Source organism: Petaurus breviceps, unplaced genomic scaffold, assembly GCF_028583685.1.
Source record: "Petaurus breviceps papuanus isolate PSGF00001 unplaced genomic scaffold, PetGlider_PUasm1.0 151, whole genome shotgun sequence".
Lineage (NCBI taxonomy): Eukaryota > Metazoa > Chordata > Mammalia > Diprotodontia > Petauridae > Petaurus > Petaurus breviceps.
The window spans coordinates 17602684-17623416 of NW_027185712.1; the positions used below are offsets into that span (position 1 = coordinate 17602684).

General features: G+C 41.3%; 1 protein-coding gene across 1 annotated transcript in view; it reads left to right on the plus strand.

Moving 5' to 3' along the window:
• AHRR (aryl hydrocarbon receptor repressor) overlaps positions 1 to 20733 on the plus strand; it is a 264267-nt gene that overhangs the window by 224491 nt on the left and 19043 nt on the right. The window contains exons 7-8 of the mRNA XM_069076018.1: positions 1205 to 1338; positions 13768 to 13967. Coding sequence (XP_068932119.1) covers positions 1205 to 1338; positions 13768 to 13967 — 334 coding nt within the window. The remainder of the gene's footprint in view (positions 1 to 1204; positions 1339 to 13767; positions 13968 to 20733) is intronic.

Below are 20733 nucleotides of genomic sequence, written 5' to 3' on the forward strand. Positions count from 1 at the left end.
ACTTGCAAAATTTGCTTTTTTTTTTTCCTGGAAACTTTTCTTCCCTAAAAATAGCTGTTCATAGAGTGCATTCATAGGTGCTTAGAGACTACTGTGTCTGCATATACTGTGCTTTTTCTAGTGTAAAATCACTATTTTTTTTCTGCCTTTCTTGCTTGAGATAAAAACTTCCTCGGGCAACACCTATTTATTTTGATAGAAGGGACCAGCACTTCTGTTAACCTTTAAGATATGCAAAATAAAAATCGTGAAAAACATTGCTAATAGGTGTGAAACCCTGCAGTTCACTCATTCAGCACCATGTATTCTAACATAACATTTTCTGTGTATGCAGCACTATGGTAGGTGATCTGGGGAAATATATAGCAAATAGAAATAGTCTAAGGTCTTGTAGATTACACTATAATTGGGGAGGCAAGATAGACCTTTAGTGTTGGAAGCAACCTTAGCCCAACCAGCCCAAACATACAGCCCAGCACTGGCATTGAACAGATAAAGAAACTGAGGCCCAGCAAGGTGAAATAGTTCCCCTAAGGCCACACTAACAGCAAAAAACAGGAAAGTCAGTACTCTAGGCCAAGTTATATGATTCCCAAGCGTTCTATCCACCCTCCTCCACTGATTGCAGGTATATACATAAGTAACTAGAGAACAAGATAATTCAGAGGAAGGAAAAGACCAGATGTAGGATGGTTGGTTTGGAAAGGCTTCAAGGAGAAAGTAGTCCTTGAAGGAAATTCAGACTTTGTACTGGCAGAAAGAAAAGTTTAGGGCATATGATGTGACCATCATTAGTATTTTATCAGTGGAGAACTAAGGCACACACAGAGAGCTAACTTAATTGCTGTCAGGCAGAGACTAAAAGATGCATTTTTCAGTTTAATACTCAAGGATTTGAACATATAGATGAGAAAGCCTGTTGCCTCACCAAAATGCCGAAATGAAATAAAATGATACACACAAAGCCACTATAAACTGTTAGGGAAAGGCACAATCAAAACTAGATGGAGTAGTAGGAACTTTTTTTAAAGTTAAGTATGCCTTTGGACAAGCTACATGTCTTGGACAAATTTTGCAATTTTTCACATTTGAAGAAAAACAAAATATCCAAATCATGATCTTTCACTTTTCTTTTGTTCACCTGTCCATTATTTTACATGGAAATCATTGTTAGACATACTTTGTCCTCTGTTGTCATTGGCAGGAGAAGAATACATACTTGACAAGCTGCTGAAGGCACAGGAATGTGACGGCGTGTCAACGGAGTACTCTGCCTTCCTGACCCGCTGCTTCATCTGCCGAGTTCGATGCCTGCTGGACAGCACTTCTGGTTTCCTGGTAAGTAAAACTGGTTAAGGAGAAAAAAATAAAATTGTAACTGAACATCATTCCAATGGCTCATTTTTCTAAGTGATCTGAAAACAACATGAGAAATTACATAAAGGTGTAACTTCTTTGGAAGGAGAAAGAAGGAAAATAGGAATAGAAAAGGAAGTAGGTTATGTGACCTTTTTGACAGATTCAAAAAAAGGGAATCTGTGATTTGGTTTATATAAGGAATTAGCCATGAGCAACTTCAGATACACAAATTTCAATCCATCTGTGACATAGTAGATAAGCCCTAGATTAGTACCCAAGGTACATAAAATTTAAGTGATTTGCCCATGGTTAAACATCTAGAATCTATTCAAGGCTGGATCTGAATCCAGGCTTTCCTGATGCCAAGCCCAGCACTCTTCCCTTGTATTTATTTAATCTTTTTTACTTTAAATCATACTTATTTAGTCTGTGATCCTAGTTGTACTTAATTATAGGCTTTCGTAGTTATATAGAGTTGTATTAAAAGTACCCCTTTCTCCTTCAGGGTTCTCTAAACACTTCCTTTCCAAAAAGCATTTAATTAAAATGGGCATCATCCTGTTCTCTATTTGTCAGTGTACCACACAGTTCTAATATTCATGCCTCTAATCTGATCATTTTCAGTAGCACATAAAATGAATATGAATAGTACAATTCTTTATTCATAACAGCCAATCAGTAAATAATAATGAATGAATGAAAAAATGTGTGTTCTGTTCACATAGTGACAGTTTACCAGATACCACCATTGAACAAGACAGCCTTGATTAATCGTATGGTAGTAAAGGATAGTGGTTTCAGTGGTATGAGGAGTTCCCAGTTGGGGAAATTCTATCAGTACAGACTGACACCTTCTTTTCAATGGATAATCCTAGAAAACTGCGTAGAGCCCAGAAAGGGGACATGACTTGTCCTGGATCACACAGCTAGTATGGGTCAGATGTGGGAAATGAACCTAGATCCTCCTGGCTTTGAAGCGAGCTGTCTTTCAGCTGTGGCACACATTGATAAAACTTCTGGAAAATGCTGGGGATCCTTCCTTAGATTGCTTATAATGCATCTTCTCATTTAATTGTGTTTCTATTTAAAATATAGTACTGTGCTTTTTTTTTTAACTATACTTCCCCCATCCTACAGAGGAAAGCATCCTGACCAATAGCTTCCTGTCTCTACCTGCCAGGAAACAAGGAAGAAGAAAAATCTGTCAGTTAACTGCTGGTATAAATAGCCAAAACTACCGAGGTGTTTCTTAGACATTTCATTTCTCTCAAGCTTGCGCCATGACCATTTGGAAATGTGTTTGTTAATATTTTTGCTTAAATTACCTTAGTTCATATTGAAACAATAAAGAAAGGTTTCCAAGGCACTTTCCTTACAGCGACATAAGGTACATAAGGCAAAGTTTATTGCCTCCATTTTCCAAGTGAAATCTCTGTCCCAAGGATCTAAGTCACTTGCTTGCGCAAGTTCATTCAGCTGGTCAGGGTCAGAGCCAGGATTTCCATCCAGCTCCCCAGACGCCAGGAGCAGCTCCTTTTCCCTCAGGCCTCAGCACCTGCACTTGGCTCCCAGAAGAAAAGTCCCTGGCCTCTAGAAAGCAGGTACCTGGAATTCTGTATTTAACTACACCACCAAGAGTAAAGCACCAAAGCTTTAGTGATATAAGAGGCTAAGAGGTTCTGAGATATTTCAGTGAAAGTCCTTCTGTATGGAGAAAGCATGATTAATATTTTAACGGGGTGGGGTGCACATGCTAGAAAATCAGAATGGACTCTGTGAAGAACCCAGTGGTATAGGATAATACTTTCATAGTTCATATAAAGACCAGAGACTTAAGAGTCTTTTTTTTTCCTTCTTCAAATGCTTTAATAACTTCTGATTTACATCATTCATTTCCGCCAGATTTTGAGTTACAAATTTTCTCCCCGTTTTTCCCCTACCCACTGCCCCAAAATAGCAGTCCTACAGGATATCCCCTCCTCCAGTCTGCTCTCTCCCATATTTTCTCCCATAACCCTTTCGACTTTTCCAGTAGGGCATGGTGGATCTGTATGCCCCAGTGCCTGTATATCTTATTTCCTAATTACATGTAAAATAGCATTAATAATAGTGTGTATATACATATATATATTTAAACATTTGATTTTAAAACTTTGAATTAAAGATTCATTCCCTTCCTCCCTTTTCACCCACCCTTACTGGGAAGACAAGCAGTTCAGTATAGGTTGTACATGTGTAGCTAATGCAAAACAGTAACATAGTAGATATATTATTGTAAAAGACTGATTTTATTTCCCTCCCTCCTATCCCACCTCCCACTTGTTCTATTCTCTACTTTGATCCCATCCCTTTTCAAAAGTGGGTGCTTCCAACTTTCCTCCCCCCCCAGCTTGCCCTCCCTTCCATCATCCCCCTCTCATCCCCTTCCCCCCTACTCTCCTGTAGGAGATACCCTATTTAGTGTGTATTTCATTCCCTCCCCAAGCCAAATTCAATGAGAATAAGGTTGACCCATTCCCTTTTGCCTTCCTATTCTTCTCCTCCATTGTAAACACTTTCCCCTGCCTCTTCTTTATGAGATAGTTTACCCCATTCTGTCTCTCCCCATTACCTCTCATTAGATTCCTCTCACCTCTTAATTTCCCCTTTTAAGTATCATCCCTTCCTATTAAATTGGTCCTGTGCCCTCTATCTATGAATACCTGGTAACATATATACACACATTCACATATGTATTCATATGCCCATATACCCTCATATATAGACATATATATTTCTATTCCCTTCAACTATTTTCATACTAAGAAAAGTTTCATCAGTTACAATTATTGTTTTTCCATGTAGGAATGTTAATAGTTAAACTTTGATAAGTTCCTTATGATTTCTTTTCCCTATTTACCTTCTCATGCTTCTCTTCTTGTATCTGAATGTCAGATTTTCTATTCAACTCTGGTTTTCTTCATCAAGAATGCTTGAAAGTCCGCTATTCCACTGAATGACCATATATTCCCCTGAAACATGATACTCAGTTTTGCTGGGTAGGTGATTCTTGGTTTTAATCCCAGCTCCTTTGACCTCCAGAATATGATATTCCAAGCCCTTCGATCCCTCAGTGTAGAAGCTGCCAGATCCTGTGTTATCCTGATTGTGTTTCCACAATATTCAAATTGTTTCTTCCTGGCTGCTTGTAATATTATCTCCTTAATCTGGGAATTCCGGAACCTGGCTATAATATTCCTAGGAGTTTTCTTTTTGGGATCTTTTTCAGGAGGTGATTGGTGGATTCTTTCAACCTCTGTTTTGCTCTCTGGTTCTAAAACATCAGGGCAGTTTTCTTTGAGAACTTCCTGGAGGATGATTTCTAGGTTCTTACTTTGATCATGGCTTTCAGGTAGTCCAATAATTTTTAAATTATCTCTCCTGGATCTATTTTCCAGGTTAGTGGTTTTCCCAATGAGATATTTCACATTGCCTTCTACTTTTTCATTGTTTGGATCTGTTTAATAGTATCTTGATTTCTCATAAAGTCACTAGCTTCCATTTGCTCCAATCTAATTCTGAAGGAATGATTCTCTTCAGTGAGCTTTTGAGATTCTTTTTCCATCTGACTAACTGGCTTTTTACGGCATTCTTCTTGTCATTGGCTTTTTGAGCCTCTTTTGCCATTTGAGTTAGTCTATTTTTTAAAGTGTTATTTTCTTCAGTCAGGCTGTTGACTCTGTTTTCATAATTTTCTTGCATCATTCTCATTTCTCTTCCCAATTTTTCTTTCACTTCTCTTATCTGCTTCTTAAGGTCCTCTATGGCCTGTAACCAGCTTGTATTTTCCTTTGAAGCTTTTGGTGCAGGAGTTCTGACTTCACTGTCTTCCTCCTGTTCCATGCTTTGCTCCTTTTTGGAGTCTAATAGGAGTCTAATGTTGGAATCTTTTGTCTGCTTTGTTTCCTTTGCCTGGTCATGTCACCCCTCAGTCATTTGACCCCTGGGCTTTTTGCCACAGTAGGACTCTGCCACCAGACAGGGGAGCTTTCGTCCCAAACACTGGGGTTTTCTCAACTGCCAGAGGTATTAGATGGGTACCCTCTCTGAGGTCTCCACACACTCTGGCAAGCTGGGCACACACCCTAGGACCTCCACCTTAGACTGCAATCCAGATCCAAGCAGGTTAAAGCGAGAGCAATTACCCCTCTGACTGGTCACTTGGTCCCCTTACACTCTGCAGGCCAGGAACTGAAGCTGCCACATGGCACTGGCTGGCTGTGCCAGGCATATCAGCCATGTCTCAGGGGCTTCATGCCCCGGGGGCAAAAGCCATGCACTCCCACTTACTGGGTCCTAAAGTCCAGACTGCACTGACCTCTCACTTTGTCCTTCGCATCTATGTGTTGATAATTCTGGAAAGGCCACAGCTGCTGCTGATCTGGAGTCCCTCCAGCTGGCGGCTGGTCAGGCCCACCCTGGGGCTAAAGCCTCGGAGTGGGGCTGGGCTCTGCTTCCAGAGCACTACGCTGGCCGATTCCTGCTGGCCTGCCCGGCTGTCCTCAGTGGGAGGTTAGCTTCTCTGTGTCTTTTTGTGGGTTCTGCAGCTCCAACGTTAATAGCCAAGATTAGATTGCCAGGGTGTGGCAATATATTCTTATGTCTCATGACTACATTTATGGAGAATTAAACTAATACTTTTTCTCCCTATTCTATATAGTCTTTGTTTGAGACCTGAATTCGATCATGACAGTAGAGAATTGAGATTTTAAAAGTGAGAGTAGCCAAAAAAAGAAAGGGACTATGAAAAGACATGGAGAAGTATTTAGTTCATATCAGTTTTTAAATGGAAAGAAAGGAAGAAACAAATTCTTCACATGTGAATGAGAAGTAACTGAAAAAGTAGGCAAAGTACATGGAGATTACTAGGATGTAAGAGGAATGGCTTAAAAACAAACTTGGTAGGGGTGTCTAGGTACTGCAGTGAATAGAGCACCGGCCCTGGAGTCAGGAGGACATGAGTTCAAATGTGACCTCAGAGACAACATAAAAACTAGCTGTGTCACCTTGGACAAGTCACTTAACCCCAATGGCCCTACCTTCCCCCCTCCAAAAAAAATAAACTTGGTAGCCAAAAAACCTGTGTCCATAAAATGTCTAAGATTCCCAGATGCTGTAGTAAGAGTGAAGCTGAGATGTGCCAATGCTATTTACAGATACTTATGGACATGGGGCTTTTTAAAAACAAATCATTAAACAAGAAAATGGGTGTGGGGCTTTGAGTTAGTACAGAGGCTGTCAAGAATCACCTTTTAGCCTTAATTTCAAAAAGATTTTGTTTTCAATTGCATGGTAAAATTCTAGGAAGACTGAAATCTTCTCTAGGAAGAGAAGGGAAATGAGAAAGAGGCAGATTGAGGACCTAGCGAGAAGATGAAGCTTAGCATTTGGAGAAAATATGATCTCTCATGCCTTTTGAAGAAAACTCTTCTGAAAACATATCTCATCTTTTCAAACTTCTATTTGGTTGCTGTTGGCAGAAGAAGTGTGATGGCATCTGTATGCTTGGGACTCTTTGCAAAATGAGATCTGTTTGTGATCATGATGCCTTTGCTACGATAGCTTTCCTGTGTTAGCAAGGGAAGTCTGATGAGACGGTCATAGATTTGGAGAGAGAGGGAACCTTAGAAGTCATCCCGTGTTTGACAAGTGATGGAACTGAAGCCCAGAGATTTGAAGTGATTTGCTCAAAGTCATAGAGTAAGTGGCAGAATTAGTTTTGGAGCCCATGTCCTCCAATTCCAAATCCATCACACTTTCCATTGTGCCATTTTAGCGTCTCCAGTCTTCTGTGGCTTTTAGGGTCTAGTCACTGAAGGGCAACAGTAGCTGGAGAAGAGCTCAGATTTTGATCTGTACTCCTATTCTATACTTTCTTGGTAGAAAGGATTGAAACAGCTGCCAATATCTGGAGAGCATCCCTTTGATCAGGACCATATTCCATTATTATCCACTCAAACTGAGCTTTCTTGCTTTATCTCACTCAGAGTTGGCTTAAAAATAAAGACCTTAAGGTTGTAGTCCACTATGACCATGACTCATAATGCAGCATAATACACTCATGATTCAGAGTTTGAGGATTCTTGCCTTACCACTAATGTTTGTTCTCTGACTAAGGCAATTGTGCAGACCTTCCATTTCTTGAAGTGTGCCTATGCAGGCTTTTTTGCTTATCTCTTTGGGGACATTGAATAGAAAAAACTGCATGACTTTCAGTGCAGAGGAAAGCAGATTTGCTACTGTGAACCCCTCCCCCAATGGGGCTAGGTTGGTTCTGGGTAGAGTAGTGCATCTTTTGGGATTGAATTTATTGTAGAATAGAGGTAATATCTTCTCTCTACCATATGGATCTAGCATGAACCATTATATAAAATACCATTGTGAAGCACAACAAAGATATTGATTATTTACCATATCCCCACGCTCTTACCAGTAACTATCCCACTATTGGTCAGAATGTTTTCCTTTGCAAGATGGGGGTCAGAGAAGACTAAAAAGGCAAATCAGAATGACTGAAATTAGTAATAAAATGTGTTATGGTTCTCTTTGTTCACCCATCCTGCGTCCAGTCCTTCTCTCCCTGCTTTCAGTTTGAGCCCCCGCACTAGAGTGGAAACAGGTCAGACTTCTGAGCCAAAGTGGAAGGAGGCTGAGCTCTGCGTACCAGCAGGTGATTGACAGTCTTTTTTGCCTTCATGCTTCCTGGTAGGTGGAAACATAACACTATTGGTCAGAGGGAAGAGGATGACATTGGCATCCAATTATTGGTAAGTTGTTTTTCCTTTTTGTAGTGCAGGGGAGACCGAAAGAGAAAAGGAAACAGAGGGACAGTGAGTTCTTTGTATTAGTGCTCTACAGCACCGAGGAGGGAAGGATTCCAGGAACAGGAATGATTTTAGCACCTTCGCAGCATATGGGTTGCAAATTCTTTTACTATTTAAGCCTGTCTCATAAAACTTCATCTGTAGGACCTTCTTAATTACCATAGTATTAACACTTTTAAGATTATTTCTTAAAACTCCTTAGTTAACAGTGTTATCCTGAAAAATTACACCATTTGGAAATTAAAATCAGATAAATCCTAGTACTTCTCAGTCCACAGATATTTACTGGGCACTTGCTAATTTTATGGTATCATGGGGAATCTAGAAAAGCCTAAACTACTGTTTCTTCCTTCAGACAGTTTTTAAGAGTCAGCATATTTTGGCCTGAGGGCCAGATATGGCTTACTGACTGCCTCCTTTTATGTAGCCTTCAGTCTAAGAATGGTTTTTACATTTTTAAATATAATAAATGTTATTTAACAATTCTGGGACTGTACAAATGCAGGGAGTGGGTATCCATTCTCTGGGTTGGATTTGGCCTGAGGGCCAAATCTGGTCTATTGCCTGTTTTATATGGCCTATATGATAAGAATGGTTTTTACACTTTTAAATATACTAAAATTTTATTCAACAGTTCTGGGACTGTACAAATACAGGTAGTGGGCATCCATTCACTGGGTTGGATTTGGCCTAAGGGCCAAATCTGGTTCAGGGTATGATTGTGATGATGAGACCCATACATAAGAAAAGACTAGATGCTGCCTTAGTTTGCTAATTATGTAGCAAATGAATAACATCAATAGTCTGTGCTATATCAGTCTAGAGGAGGGAGAGATTAGACTGATTAGGTTCATGGAGGACATAGAAAAAAAGTAATCCAGTTAGGAAGAAAACAAATTCAGAGAAAGTATGGAAGCAGAGAAGTACATAATATATTTAAAGCAAGGCAAGTTCCCTTTGGAACATAACTAGTTCGCGTAGAACAAGGCTTTCATGTTGGAGCAATCCACCAACAATGAGTTGATTGAATTCTCTTCTGTACTAGAGGCCCCAGAGGGACACATAAGAAATATAAAATATGGTTCCTAGCCTCAAGGGATTTACCATGTAACTGGTAGAACAAATATGACCCACAGGAAACAATTCAAGAGCCATAAAGCCTTTCTATGCTGTGTGGCTCTGATTAGCACTGTGATGTAACTGAAAAGAACACCAGGTTCAGATTCTGAAGACCCAAGTTACCACCTCTGTGTCCTTGGAGAAAGCTCGTTCCTCTCTGGGCCTGAGTTTCTTCATCTGTAAAGTGAGGGGGATTGGACTAGATGGCCTGTGGGGACCCTTCAAGATCTAACGAAGTCTATGATTCTAAGTACTGTAGGAGTTCAGAAGGCCAGGTTCATCACCCCAGGCTGGGATGGTCACAGAGTACATCTTCATAGAGGAGGTGAGAATCTAGATGAGGCCTGAAGTAGGCTGTAGATGAGGAGAGGGGAAGAGGGGAGGTCTTTCCAGGTGGGCACAACAGCATAAACAGTGGTAGCAACCAGCATGGCATGTGTGGGAGAATAAAGAGGTCTAGAGCCCTCCATTTAGGAAAGTAGTGGGAAGTAAGGTTAGATAAAGAAGGTGGGATCATATCATAGAAAGTCTTTAACATTCAAATAGAGTTTGGACTTCAACTGGAAAATAGAAAATAGGGAGCCATAATAGCTTTCATCATTTCATCATGATGAAACTAGGACTTTAGAAAAATTTATCTATCTGTGGATTTGCAGCCAGGTATAAAGGGCTGGCCTTGAAGTAAAGAAGACCTCAGAGTCCTACCTGACACATACTCACGGCCTCTGTGACCATGGAGCAAGTCATGATCCTGTGACCCTATGAACCTAACTTCACCCCTGCACCTCTCCAAGTCTATAAGTACAGATGCATTACTGCTGTAGTTCCTGATGTATCTAGTTGCACATCACCAACTACCTATTGGACATCTTAAAGCAGACGTCCTGTATTGTCTAAAATAGAACTCATCACCTTTTCTCCCAAGCCTTCCATATCCTACTGAGAGCCCTTCACCCTCTTAGTCACTCAGACCCACAACCCTCCATACCATCCTCTACTACTCACTTGGATTCGCCCAATGCAGCCACATTTTGCCAGATCTACCTTTGTTTCTGCTTTCACATCTTTTGCACATGTCCCCTTCTCTTTACTCATATTCAGTACCCTAGCACAGGCCCTCATCACCTCATACCTAGACACTGCAATAGCCTTCTGATTGGCTTTTCCTCCTCTCTCCTCTCCCACCAGAAAGGTATAATGAATGGAAGGAAAGGGCAAGTGTCATTTGTGCTAGCATTTGATAACAAAATGTTACAATACAATCTGGTAAGAAATATCTGCTTTTCCTTTATCATTGAACTTTACCAAGGAGCCTCTCTTTGCTGAAGGCCCTCACTCACATGGAGAAGCCAGGATTTTGAACTGTGTTCTTCTTGTATTTATTCTCCAATTATAAGCTGCTAGGAATGTTTGAGGATTTTTCAGTTGGTCTGTTAATCACTCCAAATCTGGTTGCACCAGTAAGGAAAAAAAAAAGACACTTGATTGAATTCTCATTTTGGGTTTGCTATTTATCTAGCTGTATGACCTTGGGCAAGTCACTTTCACCTGTCCTCAGTCTCTTTATCTGTTAAAAAAGGAGCCAGGACTAAATGGTCTGTAAGGCCCCTTTCAATTCTAGCTGTCTAGGTTTCTAAGTTTTATACTTATAAATAAATGACTTGGTAGCATCACAAGCATAGATATTGTGTCATAATTGGTTTAAGCTAAAGCAACATAAAAGGTGGATAGATCTGTTTTTAATTGGTTGTAATTGTAATTGACTGGACTCCAGAAGTTAATCAACAAAGTCAATTCCACCAACATTTACTGAAGTTCCTTCTGTGTGGAAGGCATTGTGCAATGTATTGGGGATACAAAAATAAATGAAACTTTAATTATCCTTAAGAAGTTTATGATCTAGGGGTGGCTAGGTGGTGCAGTGAGTAAAGCGCCAGCCCCGGAGTTGGGAGGACCTGAGTTTGTTTCCGGCCTCAGACACTTAACACAAAAACTAGCTGTGTAACCTTGGGCAAGTCACTTAACTCCAGTTGCCCCCCCAAAAGGCAAAAAAAAGCTTATGATCTAACTGGGGGAATAAACAATGTGATATAAAGTGAAACTGCAGAAGCACAAAATATAACTGTCAAAGGAGGGAGAGGACAAGCTTCTGAACTGGGTTGTGGAAAGTAGTTAAGATTTACACTACCAGAGAAGGGAAGGGGAGAGCATTCCCCTACAGGCATACATAAAAGGGCAGAGGTAGGAACTTCAGAATGCTTATGATAAATGGGGAATACACTTAGTTTGGCTAGGGTCAGGGCAAAATGAAGGGATGGCATAGAAAAATTAGATAAATAGATTATAGCCAGGTTGTGGAAGGCCTTGAATGCCAAGAAAGTTGTATTCTTTTGAATTCCAGGTTCATTAAGCTAATACGTTTCTCAAATGTCTGTTGATCAAAAATTAAAAAAAAAGATATTTGCTACTGACAAGGCAATAGTTTCTAATTTGTTCTGAAACTACTTCCATTTGTTTGGTTGCCACTTGTGCTTAAATCAAGAATTAGGGTGAACGGTACTGAGAAAAATGGTAATACACCCTGCCCTCAGCCATCTATGCCAGATGTCAGCATCTGCATCTGCCTTCCTCTCTGTAGGGTCCAGGCTTTCCACAGTCTTGCCTATTTCAGCAGGAGCCATTGTGGGCTTGAAACTGACTTCATTCTCTCACTTGATCGTGTATACATCTTGTTTGTACACAGTTGTTCATGTTGTCTTCTCCTGCTTTGGGTGCCTGACTTATGTTCTCCTGCTTCCTTTGCCCTCTCACTTTGATTGCTTCTAATGTCCAGGCTCCTGTTCATTACTTGGACCTTTGGCCACCTGCCTTGCTCTGCCATATGGTTTTTCTCTCCTCCTTGCTCATCTGGCTGGGACTGAACCAGCTGCTTCCTCTGACTGTTGATGTTGATACACCCTGACTCTGACTTTGCCTGAGGTCTGGCTCTTCCTTACCTTTGATACCTGGATGATCGCTCACCTGGGTCCAGAGCTTTGGCTGCATTTGGAGCTTCTAAGTCTAGCTTGTCTAGCTCGTTTCTAAGCCATTTCCTTCTCCTGACTCCTGGCTTGTCCGTCGCTCTCAGGCTCGGCGTTTCTTCTTTCAACGCCACGACTAAGGGCCACCCCCGTCCAAGCCCTAACTAACACAAGTTAAAATCAACTCATTTAGTTTTGATGAGTATTTGGGGGCAGGGGGTATGTGTTGCATATGTGTATATATACAGACATACCTATGCATATCTCTTGTATATAGATTTTTGTGTTGTTTTGCTCATTGCCTCCCTCAGGAGATCACAGACTTTTTGAGAGCAGAGATTGTCTTTTGCCTTTCTTTATGTCCTCTGGTGCTTACTGCTGCTTAGCATGTAGGAGGCACTTAATAAAATGCTTGTTAACTTCTCTGCTCAGGTTCTATGACTATGATCCTGTAAGTGGTGGAGAAGAGTCCTTATCACCTCATTAACCTAAATAGCACAGATATACAGATACATATCTCTTTGTAAGTTGAAAGCATTAACATCATCCTCAGAGAAGTCTGTGAAACCATTCAGTTTGTACCACAAAAACTACATATTTCTACTAAAGCAAACGTGGATGAAAATTATTTCTTCTTTGAACATATTGCCACTACCATTTCCTGTGAATCTGGGGGCAGGGAAAGATATCTACAGAATTAATTCAATGAACTTCCTTAACATTCTCTGTTTAAAGGTAACAGGTAACAACAAATATAACAAAACATTGATTAGAGGAACTAAGTGGAGCAGTGAATAAAGCACCAGGCCTGGACTTAGGAAGACTTGAGTTCAAATGCAGCCTCAGACACTTACCGCGGTTCCACGATAATAAGACCTATCCCGAAAATAAGCCCTCCCCTTACTGTGTAAGATTCCTCTAAAATAAGCCCTCCCCCGAAATAAGCCCTGTTGAGATTGCTACTGTAGGTACCCTCTGTATGCACCGTCCCCCCCACCCCCGAAACGCACACCGCGCTCCGAGCTGCATCCAATCAGAGCTGCAGCAGTGAGCGCGACATCCTGTTCTTCCCCAGTGATTTGCTTATTGAATAAAGGCACATTTTTTGTTCACATTTACCTGTTTATTAAAATTGCTGTCAATGTTCATTAAAATAAGCCCTCCCCTGAAAATAAGCCCTCTGGTGTTTTTCTGTCCCAAAAAAATAATAAGACAGTGTCTTATTATCGGGGAAACACGGTATTAGCTTCGACACAGCTACAAAACAAAGAATTGTACAAGACTGAACAATAACAGATTTAACCAGCTACCTAATATTAAACAATTGTGTTCTTCGCATCAGCCTTGTAATGATCTCCATGTTGAATGCTGCCTGACCATTTCTTTATTTCTTTCTTGTATAATAGACAATGCAGTTTCAAGGAAAGCTCAAGTTTCTATTTGGACAAAAGAAAAAGACGCCATCAGGAACGCTCCTGCCTCCACAGCTTTCGTTGTTTTGTGTGGTGGTACCAATCCTCCTCCCTTCTGTGACAGAAATGAAAATGAAAAATGTGCTTCTGAGAGCCAAGCAGAAAGCTGATGTGTCAGCCTCCACGGACGCCAAGTAAATGCCAATTTACTCTTTATTAGTGTCAACAGAAGTAACTAGCAATTACACATTGAAATATATGGAAGGATGCATTTCTAATGGCCCTGTGAACAAATGTTTTGACCTATTAACATAATTTTCAGTGTCTCTCAAGGTTTGGGGTATATCCTTTTCTAATTTTCAACAGGAAATCAAAAAGATAAATTTGAGTAGTTGTGAGTTGAATAAGTTAAGTAATCATGGAGGGAGAAAACAATGAACACTCCGTGTTTAGCTCAAGACTGTCAGAGATTGAGTTATTATTTAATAAGTAGTTTTGTTCATGGAGAGTCTGCGGCCAACAATTTCCCTTTCTATTCATAGAACACTGCCTAAAGAAATACTCAATTCATATTAAAAACAAAGATGAAGACATTCTGCAGCAATAGAAAAGACAGAAATAGTTTTCAGTTATGGTCTTCAGTCTCAAATGCAGATAGAAATGGGGGCCACTAATCTGTACATAAGGATCCCCGCAGACTACATATTCACCAAGTTTTAAGCTGTAATACTGTGTTTTGTTGTACTTTTACTTATTTTGTTAAATATTTCCTAGTTACATTTTGATCTTGTTACAGCAGCCCTTAGGAAACGTGCCATGGGCTGCATGTAGGATTCTCATTGTTCAGTCATTTCAGTCGTGTCCGACTTTTCATGACCCGATTTGGGGTGTTCTTGGCAAAAGATACTGGAGTAGTTTGCCATTTCTTTTTCCAGCTCATTTTATAGATGAGGAACTGAGGCAAACAGGATTAAGTGACTTGCCCAGGGTCACACAGCTAGTAAGTGTTTGAGGCCAGATTTGAACTCAGGAAAATGAGTCTTCGTTATTCCAAGCCCAGTGTTTCTAATATTTAATTTAAAGGACATGGTAGTAAACCAACCTGTCCTTGGGAAGAGCTGTTCAAAAGTCCTGACTTCTCAGAGTATTAAGGATACTCCCAAATATTAAACCATCAGTAATTCAAGGGAGACAAAGGACACTAGACCAAGGACAGTCTTCCAATACCAGTCCTTATTTTCTGTAATGCAATGGAGACCTCAGTGCTGTATGGTTCTGCTTTTAGCTAAAAACAAGTAGCAAATAATATTACTGCTTTTGTGCTTCATACTTGCAAAGTCTCCTACAGAAGCATTGCTTCTGATATGTACAAGACACTGGGTTTGCTTAGACTTACCTACTTACTGAAGGGTAGCTAGTTGGCACAGTGGTTGAAGTGCTGAACCTGGAGTCAGGAAGACTCAAATTCCTGCATTCAAGTTTGGCTTCAGACACTTCCTAGCTGGGTGACCCTGGGCAAGTCACTTAACCCTGTTTGCCTCAGTTTCCTCATCTATAAAATGAGCTGGAGAAGGAAATGGCAAACCACTCCAGTATCTCTGCTAAGAAAACCCCAAATGGGTCATGAAGAGTCAGATACAACTGAAAAAACAAACAGCTAAACCTAGTTACTGCCTAGTCCTAGTCCCATCCCTAAGCAGAATGACCGTCCCCATTCTTTGCACTTTTCTCTAGTGCTGCTATCCCTCCACTAGAACTGTCTTTTCAAGCCAACACATGCTCATTTGCAAAACTATTTTGTTGCAAGGAAGAATCTTGGGGTACAAGTGTTTCTCATGCCAGAAAATCATAAATATACAATAAAATTGGATGGGGAGGCCCCTTTCTGGCTGAGGTTTTTTTCCTTGTCTGGCCCACTGTCTGATTTTTTTTCTTCCCATTTCCTTTCTACTTCTACCCCAAATCCAAGCTGGTGCTACAATTGTACACTGTGAAGAAAGCAATATCCTTTCTGGCTGGTTTCTCCAAGTCTTAACTCTGCAAGGCCAGGCTGCGCTTTAAGGCACTTCCAACACCCTGAGCAGTGATGTGGCCCTGATGGCTCAGACTGATCTGTTCAGCTTTACAGCCCCTCAGCTTGCAAACTGTGGCCTCCTTCTGTTTGGGGCCTTGACTTGTTCAGTGTCTTCTATTACTGCTCACATTTACCCTTCACTTTATGTGCAGGGCAATTTTTCATCCATCCCTCCATTTCTTGGCACCTGTGTCCTGGTTTCATTACAAATTTACATGGGAAATGTACACACTTACATTAAATAAACAAGGTTGTTTCCTGTTTTCAGGGAAAATGAGTCCAGTGACGCCTGTATAACTATGGAGGCAGCTAGTCATTCCAACGTATTTCTCTCCCTGAGTTATTCTCTGTAGTTCAGCAGACTTTATTAAATATGCACCGTGTGCAAGGCACTTTGCTGGATGATAAAGTTGAAATGACCAGCCCAGTCGTCTGGGAGCCAGCCCATATCCTACCACTCACTACAGCCCAGCTGTTTTACTGTCATTTTCTTAGGACTATAATGACTCACAGTTTGCTGAGATTTTACAAATAAGGTAAAGTTAGGCACCACATAAACATACTGAATTTCCTGAGCTCCAGGTTTCTACTACTCTGGTGAGTCAGGGTTCATATTCAGTCTAGAAGTGCAAGTAACTATGTCTCTGGTTACTCATGGTTGTAAAGTGAGGTTTATTGCAGTGAGACCCAACATTAGGCGACAACCTCATCAGCAGCCCCAGATTCCTGAAAATGAGGTACCCTATTGCCAGGGGCTCGTGAACATTCAGGACAGTGCTCCAGAGCTGAATAAAAGAACATTTATATAATGTTTTCAGGTTATATATATATTATCTTATGAGGTAGGCACTATCATTACACCCATTTTCCACATAAGGAAACAGGTTAGAGTTAAGTGACTTGCCCAGGGGTCATACAGCTAATAAATGTATGAGGCAGGATTTGAACTTGGGTCTTCCTGATTCTAAATCTACCCTGCTATCCAGTGTGCCCCCCTACCTGCCTTCTATGCCAACTGGATGCTTGGAAAAGCAATATTACCTTCCTGGCCCAGGGAGAGTGGTCTGATATGGCAATAACCTTTCCAGGATGTTGTTGTAGAGTGAGTGTATTTTGGGAGGAAGCAGGAGCTGAGGACAAGTAGCCTGTGCCTGCAAAACTGGATGGCTATGGACCCATTAGAGGACTCCTTATGAGTCAGTCTGGGCTGTCTTCCTGAAGGTTCTAAATCCAAACAGAATTTTAAGTAAACTTTCACCTTTAAGTGGTAGTTTACAAATCTGCGGAGTTGAGTCAAAAATCTAAATACACTCTGCAGTTTGACATGACTGTGAGGAAGCCGTTACAGAGGGGGAGCATTAGGCTTTGCATTCCCAGTTTCATCAACCCCACACTGCTCCTACAGAGAATTTTTTTATTCAGATGAGTAGAGCTAGGGACAGCCTCTCCTCATTTCTTCCATGCCTTCTCTGGATTCCTTACCAGTCATGAAAGTAGCCAGATGCCCATAGGACCCAAGCCTTAAAGAATTCCTAGGGGCAACTAGATGACACAATGAATAGAGAACCGACCTTGGAGTCAGAAGAAGCTGAGTTCAGATCCAGCCTCAGACACTTGCTAGCTGTGTGACCCTGGGCAAGTCATTTAACCCCGATTGTCCCTCCCCTCTAATAAAAATTCCTGAACTGGAGGGGGACCTAATAGGAACATGGTAGTGATCAAAGAAATCACCCTTACTCTGTGTCTTTCTTCAAGTCCCATTTGTGTTTAGTTCTAAAGGAAATCAGTGAGGGTAAGGAAGCTCTCTACCCGTTTTACCATGGGCAGGCAGATGCTCCTTTTCTCTTGGTCTGTTAATAGGGGACATCACACACTGCAGAAAGAAGCATATCTCTCCCATGTGGTGCCTACTTCTGCCTTCTTCTCACTAGAAACTTGAGACATGAGAGGATCAAAAGAAATTTTTTTTGCTGTCCAAAGATTAAGCACAAGTGAGAAAACAAGTAATTTTAGGAAACCCAAATGATAGGATCATATATTAAGAATTGGAAAGGACCTCCTTGACTATCTAGTCCAACCCTAACATTGCACATATGCGAAGACTGAGGACAGAGGAGCTGATGTGACTTGCCCAAGGTCACACAGGTGGTAAACATTAGGGCAAGATTTGAATCAGGTCCTCTGAGTAGAGTCGGTGTGCTTTCAACAGTATCATGCCATCTTCTAGACCAAACCAGTGTTTAGGTATGAGGTTGCTGTTTGTCACTAGAGCACTGGAAACTTTGGTTCTTGGGGCAAGCAGCATTAAATGCAGCCTAAAATCAACTTTGCATGAATTTATTTGAGCCAGAAAGGGAATTACTACAGTGATTCACAGCTGGGTACATCTGTCTTAGCTAATTATTCTTCTTAACTAGGTTCTAAGCTAGTTATTTCTATCTGCTAAAAAACCAAATTGTTAAACTTTTATGCCCTTTAAATGTAGGTCTTCTGGAGCAAAGTTTTAGTTAGTCAGCAAACATTTATTAAGTACCTACTCTGTGACCAGTACTGTGTTAAAGTCTGTTTCCTACCAATGACTCAAGCTTTTTCATCTGTTATCTCTCCACTCGCTTTTTAAACTTGATTTTGCCTATTTGGCAGATATAATTTAATGAGGTTGTTGATTCCTTCACCTTCCAGAATCTTTCTTTCACCCCTCAGGTCTGCATTGGGGAGCCCAGGGCCTTGGATGAGCAGTGGGAGGGTACCTGTATTCTAAAATCCCTTCACTTATATTTTTCTTCACGAACTTCAGGTCTGTGCCTCCCTCACTCACATTTAGTTGGCTATGGGCCTGGAAAAGTTCTCCCTTTTCCTTCCTATTAGCATTTAGACAAAAAAGGCTCTTCCTGCTCTGCCCTTCCAAGTTATCTCCTCCCTGTGTTTTTGTGCCTTTAATTCCCTCACCCCACATGAAAATCTCAATATTTAAGCATGTTCTCTCCCTCTCTCTCCTCATTTTCTTCCTCTTCTTCCTCTCTCCCATCATCTTCCTTCCCTCCTCTTCTCCCCTTCTTCCCCAATTGTCTTTATTTTTTCTGTGGATCTACTTAAAGCCAAATTCACCTGGCCAGAATGTAGGGGCTTCTCTTGGACAGGTTAGCTCCTGGATCTCCTTACTGCCCCAGACTGAAATCAGCCATGTGGCTCGGAATCTGAGAATAGGCCTCCCCAGCTACTTGGCTAACTCTGATCTTATCACATGCTTCTTTCAGCAGAAGACCTGCCAAGACAGAAGATCTCTCCTTGTTTTGCCCCATCCCTTGTAAGTGGCCTACCCCTAGAGTGGGAATCTGAGAGGGCAGATTTTCCTTAGGATTAATAGGCAGTTGAGCACCTGCCCCTCTTCTCATCCTGTTGAGTCCAATCATTTCACTGCCTTCATCATTCTGCATGTGGCTCACATCCCCTCCATCTTCTCCCCAGGGTGCAGTTTGCCAGCTTGCAGTAATTAGAAACAACAGAAAACATTCTGAAGTAAACATTACACATCAACAACATATCCTCCCCTCCCATAAGGGCAGGGCCTAGCATCAAAATCTGACAGTGATAAATGTGGTTACAGCTTATTGATTAATGTGGAGGGGCTGATGCAGACTCTTCAGGCTCCATAGAATCTGTGACCCTTGATTTATTTGAATGTTGTCAGGCTGCCCTAGGAAAATCTGTATAGTCAGTAGCATTCCATATGAATTTATTTCTCATAGCCATTTTCAAATAATTTTATTAGTGCAAATAGACCCTTTAAATCAGTTGATCAACAAATATTTATTAAGCACCAGCTAGGGATGAGGTGCATATAAAAAGAGGTCAAAAACAGTCCTTGTCTTCAAGGAGCTTACATCTAATGAGAGAAACATCATGTGAACTGTGTGTGTGTATATTTACCACACATATATACATGTGTGTATGTATACATAATATATATGTGTATATGTATACACACATACACACAAACAAGCTGTATACAAGATAAATGTGAAATAATTAACAGAGGAAAGCCACTGGGATTAAGAGGGATTGGGGAAAACTTTCTGTACAAGGTGGGATTTTAGTTGGGATGTAAAGGAAGCCAAGGAGGTCAGTAGAAGGAGCAGAAGAGGGGAAGCATTCCAGGCATGGGGGGCAGCCAGAGAGAATGCCCAGAGCTGAGAGATAGAGTGTCTTGTTCATGAAACAGCCAGGAGGCCAGTGTCATTGTAATAAAGAGTACATCTTGGGGAGTAAGGAGTAAGAAGACCCGAAAGGTCTTTGGATACCAAACAGAGCATTTTGTATTTTCTCCTGGAGGCACTAGGGAGACACTGGAGTTTAGGAAAATCAATTTGGGGGCTGAATGGAGAATGGGCTGGAGTGGAGACAGACTTGAGGCAGACAGACTCACCAGCAAGTTATTGCAGCAGTCCAGGTGTGAGGTCATGCGAGCCTGCACCAGAGGGGTGGCAGCATCAGAGGGGAGAAGGTGGCGTATTCAGGAGATGTTGCAGAGGTGAAATTGACAAGCCTTGGCAACAGCTGGGGGATGTGGGGGGGGTGAGAGGGAGTGAGGAGCCCAGGCTGATTCCTAGGTTGAGAGCCTGAGGATTGGAAGGATGGTATTGCCCTCTATAGTAACAGGGAAGGTAAGAGGGATAAGGGTTTAAGGGGGAAACATAATGAATCCTGTTTTGGATATACCGAGTGTAAAGTGTCTATTGGACACCCAGTGTGAAATGTCTGAAAGGCTGTTGGAGATGCGAGATTGGGGCAGGATAGGTAGGTTTGAGAATCATCTGCCTGAAATGGGAACTGATGAGATCATTGAATGGAGTAGTATAGAAGGAGAAGAGAAGAAAACCCTGAGG